This window comes from Pongo abelii, chromosome 6 (assembly GCF_028885655.2).
Source record: "Pongo abelii isolate AG06213 chromosome 6, NHGRI_mPonAbe1-v2.0_pri, whole genome shotgun sequence".
Classification (NCBI taxonomy): Eukaryota; Metazoa; Chordata; class Mammalia; order Primates; family Hominidae; genus Pongo; species Pongo abelii.
Window position 1 is genome coordinate 31,945,204 of NC_071991.2, and position 20,894 is coordinate 31,966,097.

The following is a 20,894-nucleotide window of genomic DNA, read 5'->3' on the forward strand; positions in this document are numbered from 1 at the left end:
ATGAATTCTCTCTTTACACAGGCTTCTTCCCAGTTCCAACCCTCAAATCTTTGAAAAGCATATTGATTACACAGCAAGCAGCTGCAAGCCCAGATTCCCCTGCCCGTCTTGCTGGGGGTCCAATCCTCTCATGCTGCACTACACCTCAGCCTCCCCCTCCCCGTGACTCTGGCCATGTCAGCCACGTTATGAGTTTTGCGTGTGTCTCCCTCTGAGAAACAAAGGGCAGAATCCGTGTTTCTTCATATTTGTGCCCCTCTGGCTCTCCACGTGACAATTATTCCTGGTAGATTGCTTGTGAGCAGTGGATACGGCTGAAAACCTGCAAGAATGGATGCTGGGTGAAGAGCAGAGGTGCCCCAATAACTTATCATGCTAAACTTAGTGAGTGAACAAGTAAAAGCTTGAACACAAGAAGAAATTAGTGAGTAAACCAGGATGATGGAAGTGTTATTGTTTAAATTTAAAATTTAAGCTAAGGGAATCACGATGGGATCATGATTATAATCCTGAGCTTTAGATTAGTCTAAGTGAGAACTTAGAAAAGTTGCATAAACTCTTTCAATCTCAGTGTCCTCAAATATAAAGTTAAGGTCATACTAGTGCTTCCCTCCTAGAAATAGTATATGTGAGGGGAGGTAAAACACATAAATCCCTGGGAATAGAATCTAACCAAACTTTAAATATTAGCAAGTGTTATTTTATTATTTTGTTTATTTTTTGTGACCTGTAAATTACTTTGTAAGCCTCTTCTGAGATACAAAGTTTCCTTCATACTCTGATCAAGGATTAGGTTAGAAGTTTAAAGTAGCAAAATTTATTGTCAGAAGGTGAGACAGTCTTAATGAATTCAGAATATGTTAATGTCTGTGGTAGGTGTGCCTAGGCTTTGGAATAAATCTAAAATTATCATAGCAAAATATTTTTATAGCTTATAAGCCCCTCTTTCTTCCTATGGGCAAAACATCCAGTATTAGGTGGGGATGTGACTGATGGGAACTTTCGGGATGACTGTGAAAAACGCAGTTCTCAACATATGCTACAGATGAGTTAATGAATTTTGTTAAGCCTCATCAAATGTAAAGACCCCTGCATCCCACAAAACAGGGAACATTAAACAGTGTCACTGCAAGCATCATTTTGAAGGTCTTCCCCTTGGCATCTGTGTATCTCCAAGTCAGTGGAGAGACTATGGGGAGTAAAGGCCTGGGCATAGCATGGAACTTCAGCTTCCATGCATCCTGATTTCCATCTGGCTGATCAGGAGCCATCCAATCAATTTCATCTCTCCCATATGGCCCAGTACTTGCCAAGGAGATGTTTCATGATGTAGAATTTCTAACGACCATTCAAATATCTCACAGAAACCCAGACATCTAGTGAGTCAGTTGGTCTGTGCAGAAGATTCCTCCATATCTCTAAGGAAATTCGAGAGGCTGTGGTTTATTCAGAGGAATAAACAAAGATTTGATAAAACAGAAACAATTCAGAAGAAAAAGGTAAGCACCAGACTTGAATGTTAAGGTTTTGCCCTAGGGACAAGTTTTAGGCATTCAGTGGTAGAATCTGACTCTGGGGACAGATAATGAGATTTTTATGTAGTCCTAGGATACATACACTTATTCTTAGCTCCTAGACCAAGCATTGAGAAACACAGGAGCGAATTTTGAAGTGCATTTAACTCCGGATTCCACCCGAAGTGCCATTACTTCATGCCCCTAAGGCCTCATCTCAGCTAAGGGCACTCCATAATGACAGTTATATATTTGAACATGAACCTTTACTTGCTTAGCATAAAAATAAACCAAAATTGAAAGTAAGGAAAACACTTCTAAGGCAATGCACTCAGTATCAGTAATACCATTGCAATACTGATATAAAATGAAGCTCAATCAATCCACTTCATACTCTCCAAACTCTGGAAGTCAGCACCTGCCATGCTTTTATGCCTAGAACACTGCACAGCACTCCACCGCCACCACTAATATGCTAAAACCTGTTCATCCATCTCGTTTTAGGTTATTTCATCCCATGATGGAAAGCCTTATTTGACTTTCAAAAGATATTAGCTGCCTCTTTATGTTAATCTTCTATGTTCTCTACATTACACAGTGTTTACTTTCCTACGCGCTCATTTGTATCTCTGAGTGGGCTGGAAGTTCCTGGAGGACAATGCTCATATCTTGGTCCCTGTTAGTCTCCAGTTGAATGATATACCTGGCAAATAGTAGATTTTTCAATAAGTATCTCTTGACTGGTTGACTGAGTGACTGTCTAACAAACATTTTACAGAGTTACATTATACTAAACCATATGCTTAATACTGGCATGAAAGGTATCTGCTGAGTTTATTTCAAAGTGCTAACTCCTGAATGGCATCTGGTATCTCAGGGTCAGCTAGCTTAGTGAGTTCATTGAAATGTATCTACAACTTCATCAAAATAGTTGTATGTCTCAGAAATTTGCAGCAATGGGTATGTGCAGCCACAATGTAGAGTAGAATCTTCATTGTCAAACGGTCTTTTTGACGTTAGGCCCTTCCTCTGGGTACTTTGGGTTTTAGTCTGTGGACAGGACACTCCTTTTTATGTTCCAAGTACATAGATAAATAAAATATAAACCTTAGGCTTGTTCACACACATGAGGTACAGAAAGATCTGATTTCCCCAAGCTTACACTAGAATTAGAAAAAACAAAGAAGAATTCGAGAGGTGAAGTGACATAAATCATTAATAAATTAGTGGCTTTAAAACAGAAAACGCTGATTGAATGTTTGTAAAGGTTCTAAATAACAGCAATTAAATCAAAGTAATGACTGAAGACAAAATTAAATGGTTTGAAATTGTAGCAAATGAGTGTAAAACTTTTAGAATGTGGTTTTTACATTCTTTCAATATGTTTCTTTAAAATGTCCTCTTTCTGAGCAATGAGGCTAAAGAAATATAAAATATTCATTGGACTTTTCTGTGAGAACTTCTTCCCACAAAAAAGTTATTAAATTGGGCTAAAAATGAAGAGCTTTGTATTAGGGATGATTTTTCATCCCTAACAACTGCTTTTCCTTGATAACTTGAAAATTAAATGCCCACATAGAATGCTTCAATTGGCTAGAATTTGGAAGCTTGGACACTCCCTATTTTAACAAATGTTAGTGAAAACTCAGAAATAAATTTGGTGCAAATGAAATGTACAAGATAAACACATCCATTTCTCCTTATTCTCCTGAATTCTTCCACAATGTATAGGTATAATTTTAGTGAGCTCCCCACAGGACTGAACTTTTATGTCATCACATCACACAGTTTATGTGCTGAAATCCTAACCCCCAGGGTGATGGTATTGGGAGGTGGGACTTGTGGGAGGTGATTCATTCCTGGGGATGGAGCCCACGTGAACGGGATTAGTATCTGCATGAAAAAATCCCAGAGAGCTCCTTCCCTGCTTCTAGCTTGTGGGGATACAGCTAAAAGGAATTGTCTGGGAACCAAGAACACGGCCTCACAAGACACCAAATTTGCTGATGACTTAATCTTGGATTTCCCAACCTCCCAAACTGTGAGAAACAAATTCCTGTTGTTTCTAAGTCACCCAGTCTATGGTATTTTGTTATAGCAGCATGACCAGATTGGGACAGACCTGTGCATTTTATTTTCACATGTGAATGAACTTCCTTTGACCGACTTTCAGAGTATGTAGATCTGACCTAAACCCTAATAAGTATAAAAAATATCAAATGTTTTGTTATAAAAATACTACTGGCTGGGCATGGTGGCTCATGCCTGTAATCCCAGCACTTTGGGAGGCTGAGGTGTGTGGATCACCTGGGGTCAGGAGTTCTAGACCAGCCTGGCCAACATGGTGAAACCCCATCCCTACCAAAAATACAAAAATTAGCCAGGCATGGTAGCGGGTGCCTGTAATTTCAGCTACTCAGGAGGCTGAGGCAGGAAAATTACTGGAACCTGGGAGGCGGAGGTTGCAGTGAGCCGAGATCGTGCCATTGCACTCCAACCCCAGGATGACAACAGGGAGACTCCATTTGAAAAAAAAAAAGAAAAAAAAAGAAAAGAAAAGCTACTAAAGTTTAGATGGTATGTCTAATTGTTACTAATTTTAGCTATGGATCAAACCAGATTATCTGAAGCATGTATATTTCAACCTTTTATAATAACTCATAATGAATTAACCATCAGTGGTATGATACAGTCCTTTAAAGAAAACCATCATTAAATAAAAAATACCTTTCATATTTTCTTATTTAAGAATGCATCGATACTGACTCCTGGGAGGAGCCAAGATGGCTGAATAGGAACAGCTCCGGTCTACAGCTCCCAGCTTGAGCGACGCAGAAGATGGGTGATTTCTGCATTTCCATCTGAGGTACCGGGTTCATCTCACTAGGGAGTGCCAGACAGTGGGCGCAGGTCAGTGGGTGCGCGCACCATGTGCAAGCCAAACAAGGACGAGGCATTGCCTCACTCGGGAATCGCAAGGGGTCAGGGAGTTCCCTTTCCTAGTCAAAGAAAGGGGTGACAGACAGCACCTGGAAAATCGGGTCACTCCCACCCGAATACTGCGCTTTTCTGACGGGCTTAAAAAATGGCGCACCAGGAGGTTATATCCCGCACCTGGCTCAGAGGGTCCTACACCCACGGAGTCTCGCTGATTGCTAGCACAGCAGTCTGAGATCAAACTGCAAGGCGGCAGCAAGGCTGGGGAAGGGGCACCCGCCATTGCCCAGGCTTGCTTAGGTAAACAAAGCAGCCAGGAAGCTCGAACTGGGTGGAGCCCACCACAGCTCAAGGAGGCCTGCCTGCCTCTGTAGGCTCCACCTCTGGGGGCAGGGCACAGACAAACAAAAAGACAACAGTAACCTCTGCAGACTTAAATGTCCCTGTCTGACAGCTTTGAAGAGAGCAGTGGTTCTCCCAGCACGCAGCTTGAGATCTGAGAACGGGCAGACTGCCTCCTCAAGTGGGTCCCTGACCCCGACCCCCGAGCAGCCTAACTGGGAGGCATCCCCCAGCAGGGGCAGACTGACACCTCACATGGCCGGGTACTCCAACAGACCTGCAGCTGAGGGTCCTGTCTGTTAGAAGTAAAACTAACAAACAGAAAGGACATCCACACCAAAAACCCATCTGTACATCAGCATCATCAAAGACCAAAAGTAGACAAAACCACAAAGATGGGGAAAAAACAGAGCAGCAAAACTGGAAACTCTAAAAAGCAGAGTACCTCTCCTCCTCCAAAGGAACGCAGTTCCTCACCAGCAACGGAACAAAGCTGGACGGAGAATGACTTTGACGAGCTGAGAGAAGAAGGCTACAGATGATCAAATTACTCCGAGCTATGGGAGGATATTCAAACCAAAGGCAAAGAAATTGAAAACTTTGAACAAAATTTAGAAGAATGTATAACTAGAATAACCAATACGGAGAAGTGCTTAAAGGAGCTGATGGAGCTGAAAACCAAGGCTCAAGAACTAGGTGAAGAATGCAGAAGCCTCAGGAGCCGATGCAATCAACTGGAAGAAAGGGCATCAGCGATGGAAGGTGAAATGAATGAAATGAAGCGAGAAGGGAAGTTTAGAGAAAAAAGAATAAAAAGAAACGAACAAAGCCTCCAAGAAATATGGGACTATGTGAAAAGACCAAATCTACGTCTAATTGGTGCACCTAAAAGTGACGGGGAGAATGGAACCAAGTTGGAAAACACTCTGCAGGATATTATCCAGGAGAACTTCCCCAATCTAGCAAGGCAGGCCAACATTCAGATTCAGGAAGTACAGAGAACACCACAAAGATACACCTCGAGAAGAGCAACTCTAAGACACATAGTTGTCAGATTCACCAAAGTTGAAATGAAGGAAAAAATGTTAAGGGCAGCCAGAGAGAAAGGTTGGGTTACCCTCAAAGAGAAGCCCATCAGACTAACAGCAGATCTCTCGGCAGAAACTCGACAAGCCAGAAGAGAGTAGGGGCCAATATTCAACATTCTTGAAGAAAAGAATTTTCAACCCATAATTTCACATCCAGCCAAACTAAGCTTCATAAGTGAAGGAGAAATAAAATACTTTACAGACAAGCAAATGCTGAGAGATTTTGTCACCACCAGGCCTGCCCTAAAAGAGCTCCTGAAAGAAGCACTAAACATGGAAAGGAACAACCGGTACGAGCCGCTGCAAAATCATGCCAAAATGTAAAGACCATCAAGTCTAGGAAGAGACTGCATCAACTAATGAGCAAAATAACCAGCTAACATCATAATGACAGGACCAAATTCACACATAACAATATTAACTTTAAATGTAAATGGAATAAATGCTCCAATTAAAAGACACAGACTGGGAAATTGGATAAAGAGTCAAGACCCATCAGTGTGCTGTATTCAGGAAACCCATCTCACATGCACAGACACACATAGGCTCAAAATAAAAGGATGGAGGAAGATCTACCAAGCAAATGGAAAGCAAAAAAAGGAAGGGGTTGCAATCCTAGTCTCTGATAAAATAGACTTTAAACCAACAAAGATCAAAAGAGACAAAGAAGGCCATTACATAATGGTAAAGGGATCAATTCAACAAGAAGAGCTAACTATCCTAAATATATATGCACCCAATACAGGAGCACCCAGATTCATAAAGCAAGTCCTGAGTGACCTACAAAGAGACTTAGACTCCCACACATTAATAATGGGAGACTTTAACACCCCACTGTCAACATTAGACAGATCAATGAGACAGAAAGTCAACAACGATACCCAGGAATTGAACTCAGCTCTGCACCAAGCGGACCTAATAGACATATACAGAACTCTCCACCCCAAATCAACAGAATATACATTTTTTTCAGCACCACACCACACCTATTCCAAAATTGACCACATACTTGGAAGTAAAGCTCTCCTCAGCAAATGTAAAAGAACAGAAATTATAACAAACTATCTCTCAGATCACAGTGCAATCAAGCTAGAACTCAGGATTAAGAATCTCACTCAAAATCACTCAACTACATGGAAACTGAACAACCTGCTCCTGAATGACTACTGGGTACATAACAAAATGAAGGCAGAAATAAAGATGTTCTTTGAAACCAATGAGAACCAAGACACAACATACCAGAATCTCTGGGATGCATTCAAAGCAGTGTGTAGAGGGAAATTTATAGCACTAAATGCCCACAAGAGACAGCAGGAAAGATCCAAAATTGACACCCTAACATCACAATTAAAAGAACTAGAAAAGCAAGAGCAAACACATTCAAAAGCTAGCAGAAGGCAAGAAATAAATAAAATCAGAGCAGAACTGAAGGAAATAGAGACACAAAAAAACCCTTCAAAAAATTAATGAATCCAGGAGCTGGTTTTTTGAAAGGATCAACAAAATTGATAGACCGCTAGCAAGACTAATAAAGAAAAAAAGAGAGAAGAATCAAATAGATGCAATAAAAAATGATAAAGGGGATATCAGCACCGATCCCACAGAAATACAAACTACCATCAGAGAATACTACAAACACCTCTACACAAATAAACTAGAAAATCTGGAAGAAATGGATAAATTCCTCGACACATACACTCTCCCAAGACTAAACCAGGAATAAGTTGAATCTCTGAATAGACCAATAACAGGAGCTGAAATTGTGGCAATAATCAATAGCTTACCAACCAAAAAGAGTCCAGGACCAGATGGATTCATAGCCGAATTCCACCAGAGGTACAAGGAGGAACTGGTACCATTCCTTCTGAAACTATTCCAATCAACAGAAAAAGAGGGAATCCTCCCTAACTCATTTTATGAGGCCAGCATCCTCCTGATACCAAAGCCGGGCAGAGACACAACCAAAAAAGAGAATTTTGGACCAATATCCTTGATGAACATTGATGCAAAAATCCTCAATAAAATACTGGCAAACCGAATCCAGCAGCACATCAAAAAGTTTATCCACCATGATCAAGTGGGCTTCATCCCTGGGATGCAAAGCTGGTTCAATATATGCAAATCAATAAATGTAATCCAGCATATAAACAGAACCAAAGACAAAAACCACATGATTATCTCAATAGATGCAGAAAAGGCCTTTGACAAAATTCAACAACCCTTCATGCTAAAAACTCTCAATAAATTAGGTATTGATGGGACCTATCTCAAAATAATAAGAGCTATCTATGACAAACCCACAGCCAATATCATACTGAATGGGCAAAAACTGGAAGCATTCCCTTTGAAATCTGGCACAAGACAGGGATGCCCTCTCTCACCACTTCTATTCAACATAGTGTTGGAAGTTCTGGCCAGGGCAATTAGACAGGAGAAGGAAATAATGGGTATTCAGTTAGGAAAAGAGGAAGTCAAATTGTCCCTGTTTGCAGATGACATGATTGTATATCTAGAAAACCCCATCGTCTCAGCCCAAAATCTCCTTAAGCTGATAAGCAACTTCAGCAAAGTCTCAGGATACAAAATCAATGTACAAAAATCACAGGCATTCTTATACCCCAACAACAGACAAACAGAGAGGCAAATCATGAGTGAACTCCCATTCACAATTGCTTCAAAGAGAATAAAATACCTAGGAATCCAACTTAAAAGGGACACGAAGGACCTCTTCAAGGAGAACTACAAACCACTGCTCAAGGAAATAAAAGAGCATACAAACAAATGGAAGAACATTCCATGCTCATGGATAGGAAGAATCAATATCATGAAAAGCCATACTGCCCAAGGTAATTTACAGATTCAATGTCATCCCCATCAAGCTACCAATGACGTTCTTCACAGAATTGGAAAAAACTACTTTAAAGTTCATATGGAACCAAAAAAGAGCCCGCATTGCCAAGTCAATCCTAAGCTGAAACAACAAAGCTGGAGGCATCACACTACCTGACTTCAAACTATACTACAAGGCTACAGTAACCAAAACAGCATGGTACTGATACCAAAACAGAGATACAGATCAATGGAACAGAACAGAGCCCTCAGAAATAACGCTGCATATCTACAACTATCTGATCTTTGACAAACCTGAGAAAAACAAGAAATGGGGAAAGGATTCCCTATTTAATAAATGGTGCTGGGAAAACTGGCTAGCCATATGTAGAAAGCTGAAACTGGATCCCTTCCTTACACCTTATACAAAAATCAATTCAAGATGGATTAAAGACTTAAACGTTAGACCTAAAACCATAAAAACCCTAGAAGAAAACCTAGGCATTACCATTCAGGACATAGGCAAGGGCAAAGACTTCATGTCTAAAACACCAAAAGCAATGGCAACAAAAGCCAAAATTGACAAATGGGATCTAATTAAACTCAAGAGCTTCTGCACAGCAAAAGAAACTACCATCAGAGTGAACAGGCAACCTACAAAGTGGGAGAAAATTTTCACAACCTACTCATCTGACAAAGGGCTAATATCCAGAATCTACAATGAACTCAAACAAATTTACAAGAAAAAAACAAACAACCCCATCAAAAAGTGGGCGAAGGATATGAACAGACACTTCTCAAAAGAAGACATTTATGCAGCCAAAAGACACATGATAAAATGCTCATCATCACTGGCCATCAGAGAAATGCAAATCAAAACCACAATGAGATACCATCTCACACCAGTTAGAATGGCAATCATTAAAAAGTCAGGAAACAACAGGTGCTGGAGAGGATGTGGAGAAATAGGAACACTTTTACACTGTTGGTGGGACTGTAAACTAGTTCAACCATTGTGGAAGTCAGTGTGGCGATTCCTCAGGGATCTAGAACTAGAAATACCATTTGACCCAGCCATCCCATTACTGGGTATATACCCAAAGGATTATAAATCATGCTGCTATAAAGACACATGCACATGTATGTTTATTGTGGCACTATTCACAATAGCAAAGACTTGGAACCAACCCAAATGTCCAACAATGATAGACTGGATTAAGCAAATGTGTCACATATACACCATGGAATACTATGCAGCCATAAAAAATGATGAGTTCATGTCCTTTGTAGGGACATGGATGAAATTGGAAATCATCATTCTCAGTAAACTATAGCAAGAACAAAAAACCAAACACCGCATATTCTCACTCATAGGTGGGAATTGAACAATGAGAACACATGGACACAGGAAGGGGAACATCACACTCTGGGGACTGTTGTGGGGTGGGGGGAGGGGGGAGGGATAGCATTGGGAGATATACCTAATGCTAGATGACGAGTTAGTGGGTGCAGCGCACCAGCATGGCACATGTATACATATGTAACAAACCTGCATGTTGCGCACATGTACCCTAAAACCTAAAGTATAATATTAATAAATAAATAAATAAATAAATAAAGACTGCGTCGAGTGCATTAAGGGCATCTCCTGCATCCCGAAGGCCACAGTCCTTCCCCCGGCCCCTTGCTCTTTAAGTGAATAAAGGGAAAAATGCATTTTCATTCCTCAGTTTCTGAAATCACCATATATATTTTATTGAATAGATTCCATATTGCAAATTGTCTAGTAATGCAATAGACTGGGGCAGTGATTCTTAAATTTTAGTATATATGAGAATCACCGGATATCTTATAAACTGTTGATTTCCAACCCTTGTCCTCAAAATTGCTTATCCCAGCAAATCTCATCAAAGGAATTTACATTGTTAATTGGCACTGAAGGTGATTCTGACATAAGTTGTATTTCGCCTTTGATTCTACATTCCCAACCCATACTACAATGCTTTTGACAAGCTTGAAAGAGGATGTTCTTTAAAGTTGACTTTATATTCCTTAATTTCTCAACTTCAATCTTAAAATATTTTTCTGGGGCCTCATTAAATTTGTTTAAAGTGTGTAACTATTCTTATTTTAATATTTCTAGTATGAAATAACTCTATAGGGCTTTTATTTGCCAACAATATCCTATTGTTTGCCAGTATAAACATTGTAGGCAGATATAGCTCCTAAACATATTCATATATATTCTATTTATTTAACAAAGTTTTTAAAATCTAAGTATCTAATATCACATGTCTTTCATTGACTTTGGCTCTATAGCTGTAGGCAATCAGTCTTGCAGTGCATTAGCTACTATATAGCCCTAATCTTCTTTCTGAACAGTTCCATTTCTTTTTCATCATCGTTGTTCCTTCCCTTTTATTTCTGACCATGATATTTTCTACACTTATTACATCAATTACAATAACCTGTCATCGTTAGCTTATAGCTTATTTTTGTCCCATAATTGAATTTTTTAATTCAAAATATGAAAATATTTTCATCAGATTCCCATTGACTCAATGTTTCCTTTCTCTTTTTTTTTTCTTTGAGATGGAGTCTTGCTCTGTCACCCAGGCTGGAGTGCAGTGGCACAATCTCGGCTCACTGCAACCTTCGCCTCCCAGGTTCAAGCAATTCTCCTGCCTCAGCCTCCTGAGTAGCTGGGATTATGGGTGTCTGCTACCATGCCCAGCTAATTTTTGTATTTTTAGTAGAGAAGGGGTTTCACCATATTGGTCAGGCTGTCTCGAACTCCTGACCTCATCATCTGCCCTCCTTGGCCTCCCAAAGTGCTGGGATTACAGGCCTGAGCCACTGCGCCCGGTCGACTCAATGTTTCAGATCACTTAATCAGAAATTAACATCTCTTGTTAGTTTGTTTAGCCATGGAATAGTGATTCTTGTAGCAATTCAAGAGTTTATAAAACAAACATATTTTGGTTAAATGCAATATCCCCAAACTGCCAAGCCAGTCAAAAACCACAGCTAATCATCATACCCTGCCATCATATCTGTATTTTACCTACAGATTTAAAATAAATGTATACCAGTTTGAATAATAGAGTTAAAATAACAAAAAATAAACAAACCTATTATAGCATACTGAATTTCCCCCAATTATAAATTACAAATCAATAATCATAAATGAAAGATATTTTATGGCATTTAAAAAAAGCTTATCTGGTATGTTAAAACTCTTCATCACTTAATATTATCTTCTTTTCTCCAACTAGAGAAGCATTAGGCTTAAATTATCATTTCTAGTGCAGTATTCTTTATGTGGTAGAAAAACCAAAAATAATGTTCATTACACCAGAATGAATGTAAAAGAATTAAAAAATTATCTACCAGAATGAATGTAAAAGAACTAAAAAATTATCTATCACATTTCTTCTACTCCTTTTTCCCTTTGTTTTCAACTCCAGAGAGTTGAAAGAATAGAAAGAAGGTAGGTGTTGTTTTCCTGGACCACATTTAAAAAAATTAAATACCAAGGAACCTGTGGTTATTTTACATGAATAACAAATAAAAAGCAGTGTTGATAGGCTTTGTATATTCAGTAGTGATCATCTTAAGAATGCATGAATAAATGCGTGTAAATCTATTTGTAAAAAATATAAAAAGACTTCTTCTAGCCTTCTTTTATCTTGTATCAGTGGATAGGTCATCTGCCTGCTATTCCATTTTCTCTAACTCCTTTCCCTGAAGCTGAGTTCTGAAAATTAATATAAGGGTTTGAATTGTAGTGAAGTACTCATCTGTAATTACTATATTTAGACTTGAAGTTTTTGTTGATGCTTCAGTTTATGTGTTACCACAGATTGAAAGCAGATAGTACAAAAAGATTTTGGAATGATGGCATGAGAAACTCTACAGAACCTTTTTCCCAGCCGAATGATCATAGCTGATAAAAATTATTTTTTTTAAAAAAAAGAACTATCTAAAGTCTCTAGAAACTGTCTTATGGGTAAGTAGGAATGGAGGAGGACAAGAAAACTTAAGAAATCTACCAAATCTTAGTATGAACAGTGAAAGTTAGTGGCATGTGAACCATAGCTTGCTCTGTCTCCCTGCCTTATGGCTCAGAATGATGGAAGCTCAAATCCCAGTGGCTATAGCCAAGAACACAGGACTCCCTTTCCCTCTACCTTTTATTCTAAAATTATGGCATCTCTCCAGGAAGTGCATAATACCATCATTTCTCATCCTCCACCCCTGCTTTGTTTTGCATAAGCTCTATTCCAGACAAGACTGGCTAAGAAGCACAGGACTTTCTTCTTCCATGCAGTCCTCATTTAGAGAGGGGAAGGCCTAACAAAGGAACAGCAGGCCAAGAACACTGAACCCTTATCAGCCTCACCCCAGATCACTTGTAAGTTGCCTGTTCCATGCTGGTCAGGCAGCCCAAGAAGACTAGAAGTGATCAGCACTTTTCAGTGCCCTATTCATAAAGCAAGGGAGTAACTCAAATAAGAGAAGCATCTCGTCCCTACCCATGTTTTGGAGTAGGGTTCAGAGTTGCTTCTCAGAAGGAGAGTAAAAACACAAGAGCAGACAGCTCCATGAGCATCATTGCCTCTGTTTGGAACAGATTGTGAAGAAGTTTAACCCTAAAGGTGCTTTCAAAAACAATGGAGACTTGGTAGTAAACAGTAAAGAAGAGGCTGGTTGCTCCTTATTAGCAACAAGCTAAAGATTGGACTAGCTAGAAATTTATCAGAGAAAATCAGGAAGGAGAAAGATGAAAAGAGTCCACCTAGTATGTCAGCGAAAGCCTCAAAGACCAATCTTAAAGTCTATAAAAGGACCCAACATCAATTATATCAGAAGTGGAACAATTTATATCCCACCCAGGCATTGTTAAAAGCAATAGGATCAGCTGGCAATTAGTGGAGCCTAACTTCTCGTTGTGGTATCAGCAGATTCAGGCAGCATAACCAAGATATCAAGGAAAGCAACTTTTTGAGTCCCCTCTTTCATAGTGAAAGCCCACATGCCAAAGGCTGACCCATCTGAGGACAAACATTAGATGTTTCACACTGTGGTTGAAATATACTTCACTAGAAGACACTTACAGGCTTTCATTATAAGCCCCAGCCTGTGCTCCACACAAGGTGATTGCACAGATAACTTTTCTATACTAGCACTCTTGCTTCTTTTCTTTCTTGCTTGGGCTCACACAATCTTATTAACTCCTATTTAGCAGGTCCAATTAATATAGCTTTAAAGGCAGATTTCTATGTTTCTGTTTTATAACACTACATAGAGGAAATGTCCCCTAGTCAGACACACTAGTATCTCCATAATACATTTAGATAAATTAAATAAAACTAGTTTACACATTCAAACACCAGTTTTTCTCTAAACTTATTTTTTTTCTATTTTATATTTTCTTATACACCCAGTAATGCACCTCTCTGGGAGAAGAATCAATCATACCTGAATTTCATTGGTAACCTTTACTTTCAGTAACTGACTACAGCATATCTGCTATTTCATACTATGGGTAACCTCATGGCCACTTGTAAATCAAGCTTCCCTATCTCCTTCCCTTTCATTACTTCTCTTCTCAAAGCACAGATTTCAATGAGCCACGGTCATGCTAGTGACTCCCACATCTGACACCAACTATTCTGACACCCACCCTAACTGAGGTAGTACAATTCAATTCTGGCATGAACCACCCAAAGTTAGCACAGACTCAAGAAGTTAAAGGGCACAGTCCACAACAAGATTGTCTTCAGTTCAGATCAACTGGCTACAAATCGAGAATATTTCCACCACCCTCCTCAGGTCTTATAATTTCACTAGAACTACTCATAAGACTGAGGAAAACACTATACTTAGCATTACAATTTTATTATAAAGGACTCCACTCAGAAATAGCAAAACAAAGAGATACACAGGGTGAGGTTCCCAGGGGTCTGGAATACAGAATTTACATGCCTCTTTAGGTTGCATCATTCTCTTTCCATGTCAGTGTATTCACCAATCAGGAAACTCCACTGAGCATTAGTGTCCAAAATTTTTGCTGAAATTTAATTACATAGGCATGGTCAATGTAATCCACTGGCCACATAATTGAACTCAATGTACAACCTCCCTCCCTTCCACAGAGGTTAAGGGTAAGGCTGATATTGTTGGCACAAAACTGCAAGCCTCTAATCATATGAGTGGCCTTTCTGGCATTAGCAGCCCCAATCTTAAAAGCTATTTAAGGTCTTACCGTAAGTCACTTCATTAGTACAATTTCAAGTGTATTTCAAGGGGGCATTGAATAACCAAGACACTTCCATCATTGGAAAGTTATAAGGGTTTTTAGAATTTTAGTGGTAAGAAAGTGAAAGAAAGGCCAGACAATTTTTAAATTATACAATGGGAACTTCAAAGTTGAAAAGCTTATATAAAAAAAAAAAGAACTCATATGAATAACCAGAACCACCTTCTTAAAACACTGAGAAAAGTAAAAACACACATACACACAGCAAGTATTAAAGGCTAATAAATATTAGAGCAGAAAGTAATAAAATAAAGACTGGGAAAATGAGAGAATTAATGATACCAAGATTTGGTTCTTGGAATAGACCAAAATATTGACAAACCACTAGTTATATTAGTAAAGAAAAAAAAAACGGAGACAAGATGCAACTTAATGTCAAGAGTGGAAGAAGAGGAGATATGGCTACCAATGTTGTAGAATAATAAAGAGGCTTATAAGAAAAACACTATAAACAACATATACCAAAAATTTGGTCACTTGGACAAAGTGAACAAATTCTGAGAAAGTACCAAAACTCACAAAATTATAGCAAATGAGAATAGATCTATAACAAGAAACTGAATTAAAAATTTAAACATTTCTAATAAAAAAAACCTCAGTCCTAGCCAGGGAAGGTTACTTATGCCTGTAATCCCAGCACTTCGGGAGGCCGAGGAGGGCGATCATGAGGTCAAGAGATGGAGATCATCCTGGCCAACATGGTAAAATCTCATCTCTACTAAAAATACAAAAATTAGCCAGGCATGGTGGTGTGCACCTGTAGTCCCAGCTACTCAGGAGGCTGAGGCAGGATAATCGCTTGAATCCGGGAGGCAGAAGTTGCAGTGAGCCGAGACTGCACCATTACATTCCAGCCTGAGCAACAGAGAGAGACTCCATTTCACACACACACAAAAAAACTGGTTCCAAATTGCTTGATGATTTCTACAAAACCTTGAAATAATAAATATAAATTCTTCACTAACTTTTAAAAAAAATATTAGAAGAGGAGAGAGCACTTTCCAAGTAATTCGATGAGGCAAGTATTATGCTGTATCAAAACCAGAAAACAATAGAGAAAAATAAAACTAGAGGCCAATATCTCTTACAAAAATATATGTAAAAACTGTCAGGAAAATACTAACAATTGAATCCAGAAACATAAAAAGATCATACACAAAGATCAAGTGCAATTTCTTCCAAGGATGCAAGAGTGCCATAACATCTTAAAGTTAATTGATTTAACACACACTATCTCAAAAGACACAGAAAAAATCATTTGACAAAATTCACACCTCATTTATATCAATTATATTAAGTGTCCAGAACAAGCAAATCTATAGAGGCAGAATTTTTATCAGTGGTTGTCTAGAGTTGAGGGTGGGGGTGGCTGTAAAAGTAGAGTGACTGTGGCCAGGCACAGTGGCTCATGCCCATAATCTCAGCACTTTGGGAGGCCGAGGCAGACAGATCACAAGGTCAGGAATTTGACACCAGCCTGGCCAATATGGTGAAACCCCATCTCCATTAAAAATACAAAAATTAACTGGGTGTGGTGGCGGACACCTGTAGTCCCAGCTACTTGGGAGGCTGAGGCAGGAAAATCATCTGAACCTGGGAGGCAGAGGTTGCAGTGAGCTGAGATCACGCTACTGCACTCCAGACTGGGCGACAGAGTGAGACACTGTCTCAAAAAAAAAGAAAAGGAAAGAAAAGAAAAAATTTAAAAAGTAGAGTGACTGCTAATCGGGGATGGAGTTTCTTTTACAGGGACTGCTGTTAAAATGCTCTAAAATTGATTGTGCAACATTGTTTATATACTAAGACGCAGTGAATTGTACACTAAGCGGCTAAATTGTATGATATATTCATTATATTACCATAAAGTTTTAAAGAGAAAAATTGCAAAAGTGCAAACGTAAAGTCAAGTGGAAATGACACTCCAAGGTATATGAATAGAATAAAAGGAAAGAAAAATATATAAGTATATATAGTAATGAGATCTACTTAATGAGATGAATAGAAGCATAGAATTATATGATCTATTTCAGTCACCATATTAAATTTGGCATAATACAGAAGACACGTAAGAAAACGAATAAGTCTCTTAGATTCTTATTTGAGCAGACCCCCAAATGAGATGATTTTTATGTCCCAATTTTAAAGATTATTTTGCTCTGGAGGATTTAGGATCTATTTTTTTCATTAGTTTTCAGAAGAAAACATCATTTACTTAAATCAGAGCTGGCTTTGTTTTAATAACCACAAATTTTATGCAGTCATATTAATATTTGAGAAAATATACATTTAAATCTAAATATTTCACCCAGGGAAATATTATAAATTATGGTATTTTTACCTTTGGCTTTACAAAAATTAAAACAAAAAAAGACCTGAGTGTTTATTGAAATAAATGCTAAATATATTGTTAACAAAAAAAAATCTCAGCAGAGTCCTACTTCATGTTATATTAATGTTACAGCTACTACTTTTTCCTTTTTAATGTTTAATAAAATCATGAATTATCATCAGAAATCTAAGAATAATTCTCTAAAACTGCACTGCTTTCTTACAATGTGTAATTCATACAAATACAAAGAAAAAAATAATTTACATCCATACACCAAAAAATTAGTATCCTCTAGACACTTTCATCTCATATACAATACATATTTTTGCTGTTGTGTACTTATTATCCTGAACAATAAGTCTCTAGAACTTAACAAATATAAAGTAGTCAGTAAAACGTAACTTCATTGTAATCAGATTTGCAGTAATAAAGTGGTATGGAGTTTACAAAATTTAAAGAAAGTGAACATATTATATGATGCACTGTACTAATTAGGTTTGTTTTTATTTTTATATTTTTTGAATTATGCATTTACTATAATTCTGCTGGGTGAAAGCAAAACAAAATTCACCTTTTATTTTTTGAAAGTGTGAAATGAAAAGGTCAAGTTTAAGCCACCTAAAATTTATAAATGTTCAACTTTTGTATCTTCTAACAAAATTAATTCAATCTATCCCTTTATTATTTTATTGATTTATATATTGCTGCTGAACACATTTATTAGCTGCCTAGCTTGGCACTATAAATACGTGTGTGTGTGTGTGTGTGTGTGTCTGTATACACACGTTAGAGAGATATGTTTTCTACGTATTGGGACAGATGCTGTGACAGTCTCCTCAACTAATAAATACAACAATTTTTCAGTGTGCTTTATTATGGAACAATTTTACCTGTAACGTGGCGTACTTTGAATTTAATTTAAACTTCCTTACCATAGTTTTGTAAATAAGACTAAAGGAAATTTGTGCTGGAAATTTGCAATTATTGCCAATATTTCCAAATAACTAAAAGAACGAAATTGGAATGTTTCCAAAGCAAAGAAATAATAAGTGCTTGAAGTAATGGAACCCTAATTAGCCTGACTTGATCATTTCACATTGTATGCTTGTATCAAAATTTCACATGTGCCCCGGAAATATATACAACTTTTAAATATACATAATAATTAAAATTTTTAAATTGATTAATAAATAAAAATGTTGGGAATATTAAACAATGGACCTATAAACTCACTCCTATTACAGTGGTTCCTATTTATTTATTTATTTTATTTATTTATTTTTTGAGGTGGAGTCTCCTTTGTCACCCAGGCTGGAGTGCAGCCGCGCAACATTGGCTCACTGCAACTTCCACCTCCCCAGTTCAAGCGATTCTCCTGTCTCGGCCTCCTGAGTAGCTGAGATTACAGGCGCCCATCGCCTCACCAGGCTAATGTTTTTGCATTTTCTTTAGTAGAGACGGGGTTTCACCATGTTGGCCAGGCTGGTCTCGAACTCCTGACCTCAGGTAATCCGCCTGCCTCAGCCTCCCAAAGTGCTGGGATTACAGGAATGAGCCACTGCGCCCAATCCCTGTGGTTCCTATTTAAATAAAGACTTTTTTCCCTGTTATTCCACTCTTTTTGGTTGTATAAATCTAGCACATAGCATAATGTCCTGAAATTATTCACTTATCATAGGTTTCAAAATGATTGCTTGCTCAAATGTCTTTCCTTCTAAATTGATAGCACAAACTGTGATTTTTCACCATTAAATCTCAACTACTTGGTACAATGTTTGACAGATACTTTGTTTTCAATAATTTTTATTAAAAGAATAAATTATGAATATGTTTAACACCTGTGTTAGGGTTCCAGAGAGACAGAACCATATATATTTTATCTCTCATTTTATATATATATGTGAGATTATATATATTATATATGAGATTATATATTATATATGAGATTATATAAAATATATGAGACTATATAAAATATATGAGATTATGTATATTATATATAACAGATTATATATAATATATAAGAGATTATATATTATAGATAGTATTTTTACTAATTCTTAATTAGCAAGAGATCTCATTTTCTTAATTGCTTAGAAAATGGTAAACTCTGTATTTGGGTTAAATCATTAGTAGCTTGGAAAACATTATTATATCTCTGACAGTTTGTCTAGTTGCCTTTTTTTTAATCTTCAAAAATGCCTATCATTTTAATAAAACAGATATCAGGTATGAAGTCTTGGTAAAAACTTGACTTACTCTTTATAAGTACTTATCAAATTTTGATTCAATTTTGTAAAAAACATTATAAATTTTGTTTAAATGATGTTTGACTATTCATGACCTTCAGATATCCTGTCACTCTTCAAATAAATATTATGTGGCACAATTATCCATATTTCATAGATGGGAAAACAAAGTTCCCCAAATGGGTGATGAGTTTTAAAAATCATGAAACTGGTGTCAGAAGTATAATTGAAGCCCAAATTTGAAAACCGAGGTACGAATTCTGGGCTGCCCACCTTCCCTCAGTACCACATGCTTAAAGATGCTGGACATAAAATCACATTTATGCACATGTACAAACGATTTCAGGCAATCCTCGTAATCGGTAGGATGACAATGTTCTTGGAGTGGACTGCTTCATCTCTCCCGTATACTCTCTCAGCTGTGTGTGAGTTAGAGAGTGGTAGTGAAAATCCCGCAGAAGGATGGAACCAACAGGCTATCAGGCCTGTGTGCAGGGAGCTTGCTTGGGGAACTGGCTGGCGTTTCACCGCAACGCCCAGAACAGGCCGCACAGAAGCCGCAGGGCTTCGCCACGTCCCAGGCCCCCAAACCAGAGAGGCCCGCAGTGTGCTCCTAGTCAGTCCTCCAAGGCCCGAGAGCCCCAGGGGCAGGCTGGGGCTGAAGAACCTGGAGTCTGACTCCCAAGGACAGCAGGAGAGGAAGCAAGCGCCCAGCACAGTAAGAGAGAGTGAGCCATAGGGAGAAGACCGTGCATGCTGCTCATCCCCCATCTTCTGTCGGCCTGGTTCCAGCCGCACTGGCACCGGATTGGCTGGTCCCCCACACTGAGGGCAGGTCTTCTTCTCCCAGTCACCCACTCAGCTGTCAATCTCCTCTGGCAACGCCCTCAGAGTCTCTTGAGAAAGAACTTTGCCCAGCCATCTAGGCACCTTCCTCCAGCCACGCTGACCCCTAGGATTAGCCATCACAGATAGTATTTGTCTGCGTGAATATTTATTTTTTATTGAGTCTCACTCTGTCGTCCAGGCTGGGGTGCAGTGGTGCGATTTCGGCTCACTGCAATCTCCGTCTCCCTGGTTCAAGCGACTCTCCTGTCTCAGCCTCCCGAGTAGCTGGGATTATCGGCCTGTGCCACCACACCCGGCTAATTTTTGCTTTTTTTGGTAGAGACAGGGTTTCGCCATGTTGGCCAGGCTGGTCTCGAACTCCTGACCTCAAGTGATCCGCCTGCCTCCGCCTCCCAAAGTGCTGGGATTACAGGCACGAACCACCGCGCCGGCCTG

The 20,894-nt window shown here is 38.6% G+C and overlaps 1 protein-coding gene across 1 annotated transcript in view; it reads right to left on the bottom strand.

Annotated features, from left to right (window-relative positions):
- LOC112134263 (uncharacterized) overlaps positions 1 to 20,381 on the bottom strand; it is a 38,369-nt gene extending 17,988 nt beyond the window's left edge. Inside the window, exon 1 of the mRNA XM_024249449.2 lies at positions 19,966 to 20,381. Within this exon, the coding sequence (XP_024105217.2) occupies positions 19,966 to 20,381 (416 nt within the window). The remainder of the gene's footprint in view (positions 1 to 19,965) is intronic.
- Between the last annotated feature and the right edge of the window lie 513 nt (positions 20,382 to 20,894).